At 41.1% G+C, this 15,437-nt stretch overlaps 1 protein-coding gene across 1 annotated transcript in view; it reads left to right on the forward strand.

Moving 5' to 3' along the window:
• The window catches only part of COL23A1 (collagen type XXIII alpha 1 chain), a 293,547-nt gene that overhangs the window by 172,690 nt on the left and 105,420 nt on the right, over positions 1-15,437 (forward strand). Inside the window, exon 3 of the mRNA XM_083428676.1 lies at positions 13,580-13,634. Coding sequence (XP_083284802.1) covers positions 13,580-13,634 — 55 coding nt within the window. The remainder of the gene's footprint in view (positions 1-13,579; positions 13,635-15,437) is intronic.

Below are 15,437 nucleotides of genomic sequence, written 5' to 3' on the forward strand. Positions count from 1 at the left end.
AGGGCATATATACAGGACACTTCATTATGTGTGTCAGTTGTAATTAAGTTGCAATGTCTCAGGATAAACTATCATGATTAAGCAAGCAACTTACCAAATATGAAAGTGAGCACCCTGCCCCAGCCAACACCATAAAACAGGCATAGACAAACTTGACCCTCCAGATGTTTTGGGACTACAACTCCCATCATCCCTGACTACTGGTCCTGTTAGCTAGGGATGATGTGAGTTGTAGTCCCAAAACATCTGGAGGGCCGAGTTTACCTATGCCTGCCATAAAACGACCAAAAGCTGTTAATTCTGTGCATTCTGGGTGGACTGCATTTCTTATGTATACAGATTTAGCATATAAATTTTTATGGCCTCTCTGTTATCAGGGTCTGTTGCTTTCATTTGATTGTGGATCACTTATGGCTACAAAACCATTAATCTGTTTGCAGCACAATTTTTTGGCATGTTTATTCTGAAGTAGGTACCACCAAGTTCAATGAGGTGCATCTGTTTATGATTATAGCTATGCAGCATGATCGAGTGTATATTTCATCTGAATGAATCCCAATAATCTTCATAATTTCTCCAATATGTAAACTTACTAATATCACATAAGCGGGGGGAAACTTTCCCCCAATTTTACATTAGCCGATTACAAGGGTGCAGTGAGATATGAAGGACTCTTCCCCTTGATTATTTGATTGTCAGAAATATAAGCACTCTAATATAGTTGTAGACATTTGCCAGACCTCCGGTTTTCTTATGATGATGTAGTTTTTCTGTTTACATATATGTATTACATTACTTATGTATTTTACATATATTATACTTGCTGTTGCTGGTGACCAACATGATAGATAAAAGTAATCCAGTCTGCTTGCTTGTATGAATAACTTCCCATTGTTGGACGCATTTCCTATTTCAGCACTGCCCACATTTTTTGAATAGAGATTTTAGTTTCATATAACCACTGCATTCATGAAGCTGAACCAGTAGTAAAGCTGAAAAGGTTTCATTTACATTAGCCCTGAGTTTTAAGCTTGTCTCCTTTTTAAGTACATTTTTTTATTTATATTGAAGGAACTATGCAATAACATTAATGTTATTTTCTTCTAATGTAGAAGTGCCTTGCAATTCATGGAAATGTTCAAGGGAGAATAACATTCTTGTCAATTACTTCTTTACATTTTTGTGATGTTCATGAAGTGGAGCTTATACTACTAATAAAATTTCAGTGTATGTTGTTACCTTCACGAAAAGTCCTCCTCAGATGGTATGTTTGGTGCCTGGTGAATATCTTTTTTTAGTTATTACTTGCATGTAATTCAAAGGCAGGTTACAAAATAGTAAAACAGCATAATATATATAATCAAAACACAGTAGAATACAACAATATAGCAAATTGGTTTACAAACAACGATGAGTTTCTCCTGTCCCCATGACCACAAAATAGGTTTCTTCTGTACATCTTAATACAAAACCAGGTTTATATGAGAAAGGTGTTTCTTCAATTATTTGGCTCCAAAGTCATTCAGGGCTTCATACATCTTGAGTTGATCCAACTAATTTATGGGCATTTGACTCACTCAGGCCTTTTAACAAAATCTGGGCTTTCATTATGCAAGTTGTGTTTTGTTGCTAATTGATTGCATTTTCCTCTACCAGAAAGGAGTGTATTTCAGGGTTTTATAAATAAATGAAAACAAGGACAGTAACCTCAAGAGTATGGTAGATTCCAGACACTTTAATATATGTTACCCTGTTCTCCACAACTTCCACCCAAGAGTATGCTTTTTGATTAACTTTCATTTATCATTTATTCTTATAACACTTGTAGCATTTGTGTCCAGTTGGCGCATGAGACTCACAGGGGAAGCAGGTAGTGCCCAACCACAAGTCCAACAGAGAGCATACAGGACCTTGGACAGCTCCTTAGAGCTCTGCTAAAGCAGCTACAAGAGACATTTCTTCTACAAGGAGCTGGAGCAAGTAAATATGTTTAGACTGAGCAGGCCTAAAGTGTGGTAGGCTCTGCCTTTCTAGAGGAGCTGGCTGGCTAATTGACTTGCTGGCTGGCTGGTTAAAGGGCTTGTGCTTAATTAACATCTCAAGGTTGGAGAGACAGAGGCTCATCCTCTGAGTCTGAGGGTGGTGGCAGAACTGTTCTCTATACTTAAAGAAGGTACTGGTGGTTCTTCTCCCCAAGTCCTCCACCATGCAGTGCAAGGTCTCAGGGTCATAACAATTTGGAAGAGAGTTGTTTTTTGTAGTGGATTATCTGTTGCCAATGGGACTTTCCACAAAATGTTTCATTGTAGAGTCCCTGTTCAGAATTCCACCCAATCCATTCCATTTCTTCTCCACATTTTCCATTCTCCCTTATCCCAAAACAGTCAAGCATTATTCCATGCCTAATGAGCATGCTTGGTCCTCATCAGGCTGAAAAATGACTTGTTTCTCATTTTGTCCTTGTAATATCAACCTAGGTTTGGTTAGGTATAGGTTAGACTGACACATTGTGATTGGCTACAACCCAGTGTGGAATTAAGAGTGATTGATTAATCCCATTGATTTCAGTGGCTTTAAGGGTTTTTAAGTCTGTTAGATCATAGTCAGTGATCTTAATTCAATATGTTTTGGCTTTACTCTCTGGTTTTCAAGGTAGTTAAGCATTGCAAACAATCAATGTAGATTTTAACTAACATGGGGTTAAATTGACAGTCCCTATGGAGTGCATGTGTTGGATAGATAAGATACATGTAGTGGCCAATATTCTGAGACATGATAAGGATGAGAACATATGCATATGTTTAATGTTTGGAAGAGGGGAAAAATTCAAACTATATCAGCTTTTCTTTTATTTTTTCCCTGAAATTTTAACTTAAGCAGCTACCCAGAAGCATATGTTCAAAATAGAAATCTGGCCTTGAACTGTTTCTTCCCCTCCTCCAAACATATGGAAGCATAAACTACTGCCAAAAAAATAAGCATTCTCTGTTGGAAAGTGTATATATAAAGTGAGTGTTCACGTCATAAATTCAGTCATGCTCACCCTTCTACAAGGGTAGTGGCAGCAGTGCCAGGGAGCTATCAGAAAATGGCAGGGATAAAAGCAGCCACAGCTGAGAAAAATGACCAGCTAAAAGTACCTTTGTGGGTTTTGTGTCCCTTCTTGTTGTACAGCGTACATTTTCAAAAATCTAAAAGCCACTTCACATGGCTAGCTTATAATGAGGTGATAAACCAAATTAAGCTCTCTGCCGCATGTTTCTGTGGCAGGAAGAACGAGAGACTATGTTCTTTAAGAACAGAACATAGACATTGAGCACTGGGGATTTCCATACCACTTGTGTTCTCCTAGTGTGGGAAGTCTGGATTTCCAGTCTCAGCCCGTCAAGGCCAAGCCAGGCTGGAGCAGAATAGGAGAGCAGCTGCAGGGAAACAGGAACTTGGGAATGTCAGTCCTTTATTGTTTCAGTTTCATTTCGTTTTGTTTCCTTGTTACTGGTGCTGCCTGTTGTCAGGTGAAGGAAGAGGTAGCTTTGCATCTGCTAGGAACACTCTTCACTCACACTGGCACCAAATCATCTGAGTAAGAAAGCATCCGAGGTCTGGTTTTCTGCTGCAGCTGCCATCACTGCTTTGCCCTGACTAGGCTTCTGCCAACAGTGGGTGGGAATCACTCCCAAAATGTGGGATCCACCTCTGCTGACCTCCAGATTGCATTCACTTAAGACAGTTTGATGCCACAGCATCTTTCATTAATAAGAATAGCATTGAGTAGTACTGTCTGTGACAATTCAGTGTATGCTTGGTAACAATTTGCTAAGAAAATGACAGGTTGGAAGGGAGGTTTGGAAGCAACAAGGGGAGAGGATTTGTAAACAGCTTCTATGTGCCCATGACACCCCCCTCAGAAAACCTAATGCTAGCCCTTACTCTGCATTTTTATTTTTATTTTTTGTTTCCCTTCACTCAGTTGGGCCCCTTCAAAACATCACTAACGCTGCTCTGTATTCAGCCGCAGCAATTTTCTTAGCATCTGTGTGCTGTAGTCATTGGGTGGCGGGATGTGTGAGAGATTAATGACCACATTTTCTTTTTATTGATTCAACTATCTCCCAGACTAATAATACATACATAATTATTTGTGGTGCTCTGCACAATAGTGAATGTTTACACTTTAAAGGTAAAAGTTAAGCATTAATTGGATAGGAAACTAGCCTTTTTTCTGTGTGTAGAGGATAAATGTTAGCTGAGCAATTAAAACTAATCCAGCTCCTGTCTCGCTGCTCTGAGAAGGCCAATTGGGTAATTGATATGCTTTGACCTGTTGGCAAAGGACTTTAGAGTAAAGTGGTTCCTAAATGTGTTTCCTCTCTTGATTGCTTGTGAATGCCATGGGAGGATTCATTTTAGACACCCTGCTTTTTTAATCCTCCCATGTCTCTTGACAGAATACTTCTGGAGGAGCTTAAAGTAGTGTTATTATGGTGTCAGCTTACTACAGCTCTTTGGTTCATGTTTAGTACAAAACCAATTTTCCCACATACAGTCATATTATGTTTGTTGGCTGTGGGGTATGCGAGCGTGTGGTGCTCAGGAGACAGAGATGCCTCGATTCATGTGCATGTGTCAAATTTGTCTACTGTCTAATATTAGCTGAGGTTTTTTTTAAGGTCATCTAAGTGGCTAAGCATCGGGCTTATTTTAAAATTATACTTGGAGTAGTCTTATGGTAAAGCTAGGTTTTCTCACAGTGATTCTTGATTTTTGAAGTACAGAGTACCAACTGTCAAAGAAGCCTACTCTCCAGAAGGTGCAAAGTCACAAACTTCTATTCTATTATCAGAACCCAGGCATAGTATGCACAGTAATGTAATTTGCGTGCCCCCCCCCTCCAGGCAGTTCTCCCTACAGACCCTCTCTTCCAGCCATATTTTATTCCAAAGGAAAGATGAGAAAGCTGGTAGCAGGAAAAGTTCACTGGTTGAACCAGAAAATGCTGTATGGGCCTCTGCTTAACTGAAATGTTAGTGGGTTCATTCCTAGCTTCAGTAAGCCATTCTATCATTGTTCCCAGTTCCCCCGTCCTTTCATGAGTTTGCTTGGAGATAGTATGTTTATATAATTGGAAGAGAGAGCCGAGAACTCCCTTCCTCACATTTGTTTTCGTCATTCTTTTTCAGAAGTGGCTTAGAAGGTTTTTTAAAAAAAATCATTGAGAGTGTGTAGAAAAATCAAATGGTTTCCAAATCATGCAAAGTCATCACTGTTTAGTACTTGAGGATGCTAGTTGTGTCAAAAAAAATTATTTACCGTATGTATTTCACTTCTGCACAGAAATATTTCAGCCTCTTAGATCCAGTTTGCAATGCTTCTACTACACAGTGTGTTCATGTCTATAAGAAAAGAAAGAGGGAAATGTTGTCATGTTGGCATATGCTTGTATAACAGCACAGGACTAGGAGGTGGAAGCTGAAATATGTAATTTAGCCAGATATGTAATTTATTTGTTTTATTTTGAATAGTTCTTGAAATAAATGCTGTTGGAATTTTTATAGCTGAAATTCCCAGCATGAAATTGTCTCTTGAAATTGAACATTATAAATAGCTCCATTGTTAGTTTTAGGCCACAAAATAAATTAAATTTCATTTTATTTTTGGAGTTCTGAGTATTCCCATACAAGGTATCCTACATGTATTTGACTGCCTCTATAAAAAAGAATATTACTTTTTAAATACTGATTGAACAGTGCAAAAGCTTCCATATGTAACTTTTTTTTGTCTGGAACGGGCGGGGAATTATGTGTGGGACCCCCCACACACAGAGAGTGGTTTGATTAATGACTGAGCCATAAGACCCTTCCATACCTTCACTAGAACACCTGGAAAGTTTGGGGAAAGCTGCATTTTGTTTGCTGCTTGAAATTTAGTCGTGTTATATAACTTTTTACTTCACAGTTTGAATTCCTAATTCAAATATTAGACGTTGTTTGGTATGGAAGTAGGTAGGAAAATCCCCAATATTATTACATCCTTGGGAAATATGCTGGTGAAATAATCCCTAGCGTTAAAAATGCCTTTGGCAATTTTTTATTTTGCTTATAAAGATGCATGGTTCAATTCAACTGCATTTTTACTGAAAGGTGTGTCATTGTATGTATGCCTGTCTGGAAGATAGCAAGTCTTGTTCTCTTATAATGGAAATGGTGCCCAACTGAGAGGTGGAGAATTCCAGCCTGAAAAAAGTCCTTGTTTTAGGGCACGTCTACCAGTACATATCCCCCTTTACACAAACATTCAGAAAAGGGGTGGGAGGATAGTATCTCAGTGATAGTGTAACTGCTCTGTATGTAAAAGCTCCTGTGTTCGATCTTTGACATTTCCATGTAATGCTCCCTCTCTGAAACCCTGCAAAGCCTTTGCCACTCAGTGTAAATAGTACTGAGCTAGATGGACTGGTGGCCTATCTCATTTTAAGGAAGATTCCTATCTGCTTATCAAATATTGTGCCCGCCCCATGCATGATAAATTTATAAAGTGCGGGTGACATGCTTCACAAAAGTCTCCAATTGCTAGGGATATTCTGGTAGCAACCTAAATGGTGTCTCAGTTTTTGAAAAAGAATGCTGCCTAGTTCTTCTCGGTTTTCCTGCAGTTATGCTTGAAGGCCCCTTGGATGATGCTCACCAAATTAATAATGAAATGTACTTAATTGCTCTGGCCATTTAGGTTTCAGAAACTGCCAGGTGTCAATTGCAGCACCACTAGTGCCATCTTGTACAAATATTTGGATACTTCTTCGAGCAGTATTGCTTCATATCTATTTTTATATAAAATTGCCTCATTTCACATTGCTTTGTTCTTTCAATTTGAACCAATTTTCCCATAGGAAGCTGTAAAAAGGGCTTACAAAAAGTGATTCCTGATGGTGGAGCACTACACATCCGGCATAGTTTAAAAGTCGCCCATCCTGTTTGTCATACAAAGTATGTGCAGCGTCCATGTCACTATCAGCCTGTGCCTGGGATTCCAAGTATAATCCAAATGAGGAAATGTTGCCTAAGCTTTTCCCCACCTCCTGTTCTTCGCGTGCGTGTGTTGAGAAAGTTTTTTTTTTACGACTAAAAAAACAACTTAGGATTAGTGTGCTGTAGTTCATGGCAAATGGGAGCAGGCAGTTGGTAGAATGTTTATTAAATTGTGCTCTTCCAATGCTGAAATATTACTTGGTAATGTTTGCTGGGTGTTCTTCCAGTTTATAGGCATATTCCCAAGCGAAGCGGTACTGCAGGAAACACTCAGTGGCCTCGTTTCCACATGATGCTAAGCCAAACTATGACTTAGTGAAAAGCAAGCATGCAGGGAGCCTCTCCCAGCAAACCAAGTTGGGCCCAACATTGGGGGAGGAGGCGTCGCATGTGCATGACATCACACATGCAATGCACCCCCCATACCCCTGTCTGGCCAGGTCTGCTGGGATGAGTGGGCATCCCTTTGAGGCGGGGAGAGTGTGGAGGACAAAAACCGGCGCCCCTGGCCTCCCAGTGCTGCTGCTGCAGTGATACCCAGAGCTAAACTGTAGTTTGGCATAGCATTATGTGCCTCCTGCATACAAACTGCAAATAGTTAACCAAGAACAAACCTTGCTTATAGCTCAGAGTTTGTTTGAATCGAAACAAACTGTAGCCCAGGCTTGCATTTGACACAAAACCAAACTATGGCTTAGTTCCAGGTCTTGTGGCAGCAGGAGGACTGGGGGAAGAGCAAAGCAGTTGTGATATTCTCCCTGGGTGCTTCCCATAAAGGAGTGCTGCTGCTGCTGCTGGGTAGAGAGGGCTCCGTTTTTGTTTTTTAAACTTGTTTTTCTTTTTTATCGATGTCATTTTAAATTGTGATACTAAAGCTGTATTCTTAGTTTTAGATTTTATGATTTATATGGAAATTGTTTTCCCTTTGGTTGTGTACTTTTTGATGTGTTTTATTTATTGTTTATGACTTTTGTTATGTTGGTAATTATGTAAATCTTGTCATGTTGTAAGCCGCCTTGAGCCCTGTTTTAACTATGGAAAGGCAGCATACAAAAAAAAGGATGGATGGATGGACAGACATGCTTACTCATTCTCATTAAGTCATAGTTTGGGTCCTTAGCATTACAAGATGTCTACATTAAAAATAATATGCAAAATTACAAAATTAAATTACCTGCTGCCACAGGCACTAATCTGTAGGTGCTTATGATACCTGCACAATCCTATTCTACATAGAGCATAAGAAAAGTTCTGAAGAATCAGAGCAAAGCCCCATCTAATCCACCATACTGTTCTCACAGTAGCTAACCAGATAGCCATGGGAAGCCCACAAGCTGGGAATGAGCTGTGTGAAGAACTATAAATTGAGAAAGGAATGAAGGTGACTCACAGAATATTATAAATTGATTACTGGGGAAATTGCAATTTCCTCTCAGTAGAAGCACTGACAACCCACCCATGACAACTGAGTAAGAATATGTCATTTCCAGCATAGTTGTAATTAGACAGGCGCTGTGGGTTAAACCACTGAGCCTCGGGCTTGCCGATCAGAAGGTCAGCGGTTCGAATCCCCGCGATGGGGTGAGCTCCCGTTGCTCGGTCCCTGCTCCTGCCAACCAAGCAGTTTGAAAGCATGAAGTGCAAGTAGATAAATAGGTACTGCTCCGGTGGGAAGGTAAACGGCATTTTCGTGCGCTGCTCTGGTTCGCCAGAAGCGGCTTAGTCCTGCTGGCTACACGACCCGGAAGCTATACGCCGGCTCCCTCGGCCAATAAAGCGAGATGAGCACCGCAACCCCAGAGTCGTCCGCAACTGGACCTAATGGTCAGGAGTCCCTTTACCTTTACCTTTACAGCAGAGCACAGTGTAACCATTCAATAGTTTGTAGTGTTAAATTCTGGTTGAGTTCTGTCTATAACTAGCAGTAGAAGGGGGAGATGTATAAATGAAATATTCTTCTTTTTATAGAGATGTGATGGCAGCAAATACTTTATAAACTGGTATTGATTCCTATATTCTTGTATGTCATACTATTTACTCTTCCCAAAAGAACTAGAAAGGAGAATAAGGGGGGGGGGGTTCTGTTTGCTTTTAAAGATCAATGCTTAGCAGTAATTAAAAGTTCGTGCTTTTCTCAAAACATACTTTTTTCATTCTGGTGCAGCCTAATTCAGATTTCTGTCTCGTTAATGTCAATGCAGCAACAACAAAGATGATTTCTTCTTGTGGTTCTTTGAACAAGAGTCCTTTATTTACATTTTTATGGAAGCTTTTTGTGAGTGCAGTGTAAATACAAAGCATAAAACAACATACTCCTCAACATCTTGTCACATTCCAGCAAAGCAGGCCTATTTCTATAGGAATATTGAGCTTATTAGGAACAACAGAACAAAACAAGAAACACTTCACAATCTGGAAACATTATGAGGAATTGTTGATATACATCATAAAACAGTTGCCATTTGATAACAAGTGATAATCAATCCAGTTTACTAGTTGGTGCTGAAGTTTCTTTATATTCACTGTTGAATGGCTAGTAAACAAGGCATTAAAATGAGCATTGTGTTAGCACTCATCACTGACTACAAGATGCTGTAAAAATTAAAAACAGTACATATTCTTCCACTCAATAAATTGTAACCAGTTAAACTACTTTCCCCATAAAAGTTGGAACAGGACTCTTTCCCTGTTGTACTGTTCTGCAATCTAACTGTCTTATTCTGGATACCTTGGTGCAAATCTTATATCCAGGTTATTTATAATGATTTCCATTGCCACATACAGTGGTACCTCAGGTTAAGTACTTAATTCATTCTGGAGGTCTGTTCTTAACCTGAAACTGTTCTTAACTTGAAGCACCACTTTAGCTAATGGGGCCTCCCAGAGCCGGTGCGCCGCCAGAGCCCGATTTCTGTTCTTATCCTGAAGCGAAGTTGTTAACCTGAAGCACTATTTCTGGATTAGCGGAGTGTGTAACCTGAAGTGTATGTAACCTGAAGCGTATGTAACCCGAGGTACCACTGTACTGCTAAAATCCAGCAATACTGATATAATAATAAAACAACAATAAGCAGAAGAGATAGTACAGATTTTCAGTAATATACTATCCCTGAATAAGATATTATTGTTAAAAACAAACAAACCCAAGACTGTAGGTATCTTGCAGAGTATAAAAGTATATGGAAATATTCATTGGCCTTAGTCGTAGCTACTTGTGATAGATGGTCATCAGTTTTAGTCAAGTACACAATGGGATTTGTATATCAAGTTATTTCAATGGAATACAATATAAGCTGATGATCAATTGTTCTAGCTGCTTCTCCGCTTTTCTCTAGGACGGGGGTAGCTACCCTGTAGGTCTCCAGATGTTGCTGAACTACAACTCCCATTGTCCCTTACTATTGGCTGTGCTGGCTAAGGCTGATTGGCGCTGGATCCAACGTTGTCTGGAGGACCACATCTTACCCAACTCTGCTTTAAGGAGACTATCCCCTCATACATTGAAAGAACCCATGAGAGGTTTAATATATCAGTGCTCATCAGAGTTGTCGTGTTACAAACAAGCTTAGGAATGCTGAACCAAAGATTTAAGCTCCCTCTGGACAGGGTGGGGAATACAAAACTGTATACAAACTGTTTACAAACCGGGACTCTTCCCACTGCCCACATTTGCCGCCATGCATGTCCAATGAGTATGTGTCCACCTACAGTCAAAATCTTCTCCAAATTTGCTCATGGTCTCTGGCCCCAAACAGCCAACCCAACATACCCAAGCCTTCCCGTCCCCACAAAAAAAAACAACCCACAAAAACAACAACCAGCCTGTGCTCTGTATAGCAGTCCTTGTGGAAGAGCCTGGAGCAACTGGCAGCTTCAGCATCTCCATTTAAAATAGACTTCTTTCATGTGGATTCAGTTACGAGGAAGGAGTCTTTCTGCTTCATCCAGCTGTCTTGTAACTGGCTTTGGGGAAAGGGATGTGTATGCCTTTTCCAAAATTTTGATATTGCAAATCTGTAAATAAACAACCCCCCTGAGCTGTTTTGAATCATAAGACTGTGTGTGAATCTCACATAGCTGTCAACGTTTCTCTTTTTTAAAGGGAAATTCCCTTATTCTGAATAGGATTCCTCGCAACAAAAGGGGAAAAGTTGACAGCTATGGTATCTCATTGTATGCCTTTCATTCCCCTCTACGACCTTCCTAATTTTGGATTAGTCGGAATCCGGGGTCCAGTGCAAACCTAGCAGGAGTTTACCTGGAAATCGAACCAGCTAGAAACACAAAGAACTCCAATAATTCTATGTATAGTAGGTAATATTAACCAATTTATTGTTAGATATTGATATCATGTGAGCTGCTGTCCTGATAGAGTACATGATGAAATCAAGTGTGTGAATCAGCATGCTGGTGCTTTGACACTACAGCAACTGCTGGGTGGGATAAGGCAGGGCAAGACGACACAGTACCCAAAAAAGAAATTAATCTGCAGTGCATATCTGTAATATTTTACATGGGTCAGTTTGCCACAGGATTAAGGTTTAGAAGAAAACTATTATGAGTACACTGACCTCTGTGCTATGCAGGCTCTTTAGTATGCTTATATTGCTGCAGTTTAAAGACATTGCCATCTTCAAGGACTTGTGGGATTTTCACATACATAACTGTACGATTAAGTGTGTTCTCCTTCTTGGTCTGTGTACAGTATATGAAATTCCCCCTTGGGCTTCACAAGAGTATTGCAGTGCAGGCAAGACTATTAACAAGTGTTGTTTATATTTCAAGTGGGATCTCTAGATCTTGGCTAATACCTCTTTTACATATGTAGAAAGGAAACATTGTTTTGGCAGTTCAACAATTATTTCATAGACTGGGAATGTCTAATAGTCTAGATCTTTTTATATGGTTTCCACTAACTGAAGCGTTTATACAACAATGCAGATGATGAAAACATGCAGTATTGTAAAAGCTGACAATACAGTGTTACAGATGGAAAGCTTTCTTCTGGTTTGTTTTTTTAAAAGGAGTAGTACTTCTATCATTTTTCTCACTGCCTGTTGATTGCAGTGGCTTCAGATCTTCCCTGCTGAATAAGCAAGACCACCAACCACAGACATATATCTCTTTCCCACTGGCACCCCATCACAAGGCCCATTCCAGCTTCCCTCTCTCCTTCCCTCCTATTCTCCTCTCTGTCCCTCCCCAAGGCTTGATGCAAGACAGGAGGGCCATTCCACTTTCCCCTATCCCTCCATCTTTCTGTCCCCCTCCCCCTTCACCATCAGCAATGCAAGGCAGGGGGCCATTTCAACCTTATTTGTTTAGAAAAAATTTTAACTTTAAATTCTGCCAATCCTCCATCATGGATCTGAAAGTGACATACACTACACATGTGGTTCCCAGGCAATCAAGTGCTCACCAAACCCAGACCTACTTAGCTTCAGCAGGGTGGTGGCCTCATGTGCCTTTGGGCCACACCTTAGTTTTGGTTTCCTCCTCCCTTCACCTCTCTGTCATTCCTATTATCCTCTTCCTAACAGGACTGCTTTGGTTCCACACCCCCTTTCCTTTCCTCCCTGTCCCCCATCCACTGCCCCATTTCTCCCATTCTTGCCTGTTTTTACACCACCTCCAGGGATGCCCTGCAAGGCAGTAGTGTCATAGAATCATAGAGTTGGAAGGCACCCAAGGGCCATCTCATCCAACCCCCTGCAATGCAGGAATCTCAGGTAAAGGATCCATGACAGATGGCCATCCAACCTCTGCTTAAAAACCTCCAGTGAAGGAGATCCCACCACCTCTTGTGGGAGTCTGTTCCACTGCTGAACAGCTCTTTTTCTGAATGTTTAGTTGGAATTCCTTTCTTATAACTTGAAGCCATTGGTTCAAGTCCTACCCTCCAGAACAGGAGAAAACAACCATGTTCCCTCTTACATGTGACAGCCCTCAAGATATTTGAAGATGGCTATCATGTCTCCTGTTTTCCAGGCTAAACACCCAGTTCCTTCAAGCACTCCTCGTAAGGCTTAGTTTCCAGACCCTTGATCATCTTGGTCGCCCTCCTCTGCACACGTTCCAGCTTGTCAACATCCTTCTTAAATTGTGGTGCCCAGAATTGGACACAGTATTCCAGGTGTGGTCTGCAGAATAGAGTGGTACTATTACTTCCCTTGGTCTGGACACTAGACTTCTGTTCAGCTTCTTTTCCCCTGGCATTTCTCTACCACTGCCATCAATCTCTCAGGATTCAACAAAGAGGAAGCATGTGAAGGTGCTTGAGGGGCATTCGAAATGTAGGGCAAATGTGGGCCACAGTATCATAGGAGACGGATGGCACATGCAGCGGAATGAAATTGGAGGGCTGCATCTGGGCTGCAGATTCCTCACCCCAGCACATGATGCTATTGCATTGTGAAAGCCAAAGAGGCCTCTCAACCTGGTCACTGCCTCAGTGGAAGACTGCTTGGGATCCCCATGTAAACTGGCTTAAGATTTCTGAAAGGTGGATAATTGGGACCACAAGTTACATGTATGTATTTTTTTCCCCTTCACAGGTCCACCTGGAAGGCGAGGAAAGGCTGGACGACGAGGAGATCCAGGTAAGTCCCTGTGTCTTGTGCAAATATGTTAGTAAGCTGTCGACGTGAACTAGGAGAGGAAGGTTTGAAATGGTTGTTTGAAAAGTAGTGTTCTCGTTCTCATGCATAATAGGCCACCAACTGTGAAATGTTTACTGTTTTCTTAGCTTATAGCAGTAGCCTATTAAATTATTGACTACCAAATAAAAACTTACATGTTCAGCCATTTCTTTCTGTTGTAAGGGCTAGTGCTGGGTTCAGATTTGGCTTGTCCTCTGTGGGCCATTTTTGACAGATGGACAGGGCCACCTACCTGTCAATCACCTGACTTCGCATGATGTCAAGCGATTCAAACTTCAAAGAAAAATCAAGAGCACACTTGTAAGTGTGGTTCTGATTCTTCCCTTCTTTTACAGCCCCAACTTTAATTTAAGCCAGGGCTGCACAGAAAAGTTTTGTTTTGTTTTGTTTTTTTGGTTGTGTTATGTTTTGTTTTTGCAGCCATGGGTTGGATTCAAGCAAAGATTCCTTCTGAAAGCATGGTTTGCATTTAGTGTTTTCAGCAGGGATCGACTCTGATTGGGAGCTCCCAAGTGGAATCCATCCCAGTAGAGCTTGCATTTGGCACCAAATTTAAAAGATGCAAGCCATGCTTGCCAAGGAAAAATCAGGACCATGCTTTAAGGCTCCAGATTGTTCCTTTGCAGCTGAAGCTTTCCCTGCCCAACACCAATGACTGGGAGAAATAGCTTTGCAGGCATAATTTGGCCATGGGGTCAAAGGTTCCCCATCCCTTCTATAAATAGTCATAACATCCTTAATGCAGAGGGGGATGAGGAAATATACAAACCACATGGATATAAGCCAGGGGTCAGCAAACTTTTTCAGCAGAGGACTGGTCTACTGTCCCTCAGACCTTGTGGGGGGCCACACTATATTTTTTTGGGGGGGGTGAACGAATTCCTATGCCCCACAATAACCCAGAGATGCATTTTAAATAAAAACACACATTTTACTCATGTAAAAACACCAGGCAGGCCCCGCAAATAACCCAGAGATGCATTTTAAATAAAAGGACACATTCTACTCATGTATAAACACGCTAATTCCCGGACTGTCCGTGGGCTGGATTTAGAAGGCGATTGGGCCAGATCTAGCCCCTGGGCCTTAGTTTGCCTACCCATGGTATAAGCCATAGGAGAGCAGCCCTAGTTTAGGTAGCTAGTTTAGGGAGCTAAAAGCTCATTAATAATCTGAGGCTGAAAATTGTTATAGAGAATGCTGCATAAAGGGCCAGTCCTGCTATTTAATTTTTTGTACTTAAAGATGACAAGGAGTAAAGCACACTTGTATCTATACCAAACCGACTGCCCCAATTGAGGCAGGTCCTGTAGAGGTATTTAGACCATAGTCCCATCATAGTTAATGGGATCTTTTCCAGTTACTACAGATTGAAGATGTGAACAGGTATACTTGCAGGGTTTAGAGTGACCATTTGCCCTTTTGAAACTTGCCCATCTTGGTTTGTGAAATCTAGGAGGGAGAGATCGACTGTTGGGGATGGAGTGTGGTGTGTCCAGGGAATTGTGAATGCCTTGAGATGGAAGAGAGTGTTGCCCAGAATCGCTGGTGGAGCAACTTATGAAGTCAACCTCCCTGAGCACACTGAGGTTTTTGGATAACTACTGCCCAATCTCTCTGCTGCAACCCTTGGCACTTTGATCCCATATTGTCTCCCATGCTATTTAATATCTATATGAAACCACTGGAAGGAGGCATCTGGGGATTTGTAGCACCAATGTGCAGATGAAACTCAGCACTTAAGGCAGTAATG

This window comes from Podarcis tiliguerta (assembly GCF_965153285.1).
Source record: "Podarcis tiliguerta genome assembly, chromosome: 2".
NCBI classification, from domain to species: domain Eukaryota; kingdom Metazoa; phylum Chordata; class Lepidosauria; order Squamata; family Lacertidae; genus Podarcis; species Podarcis tiliguerta.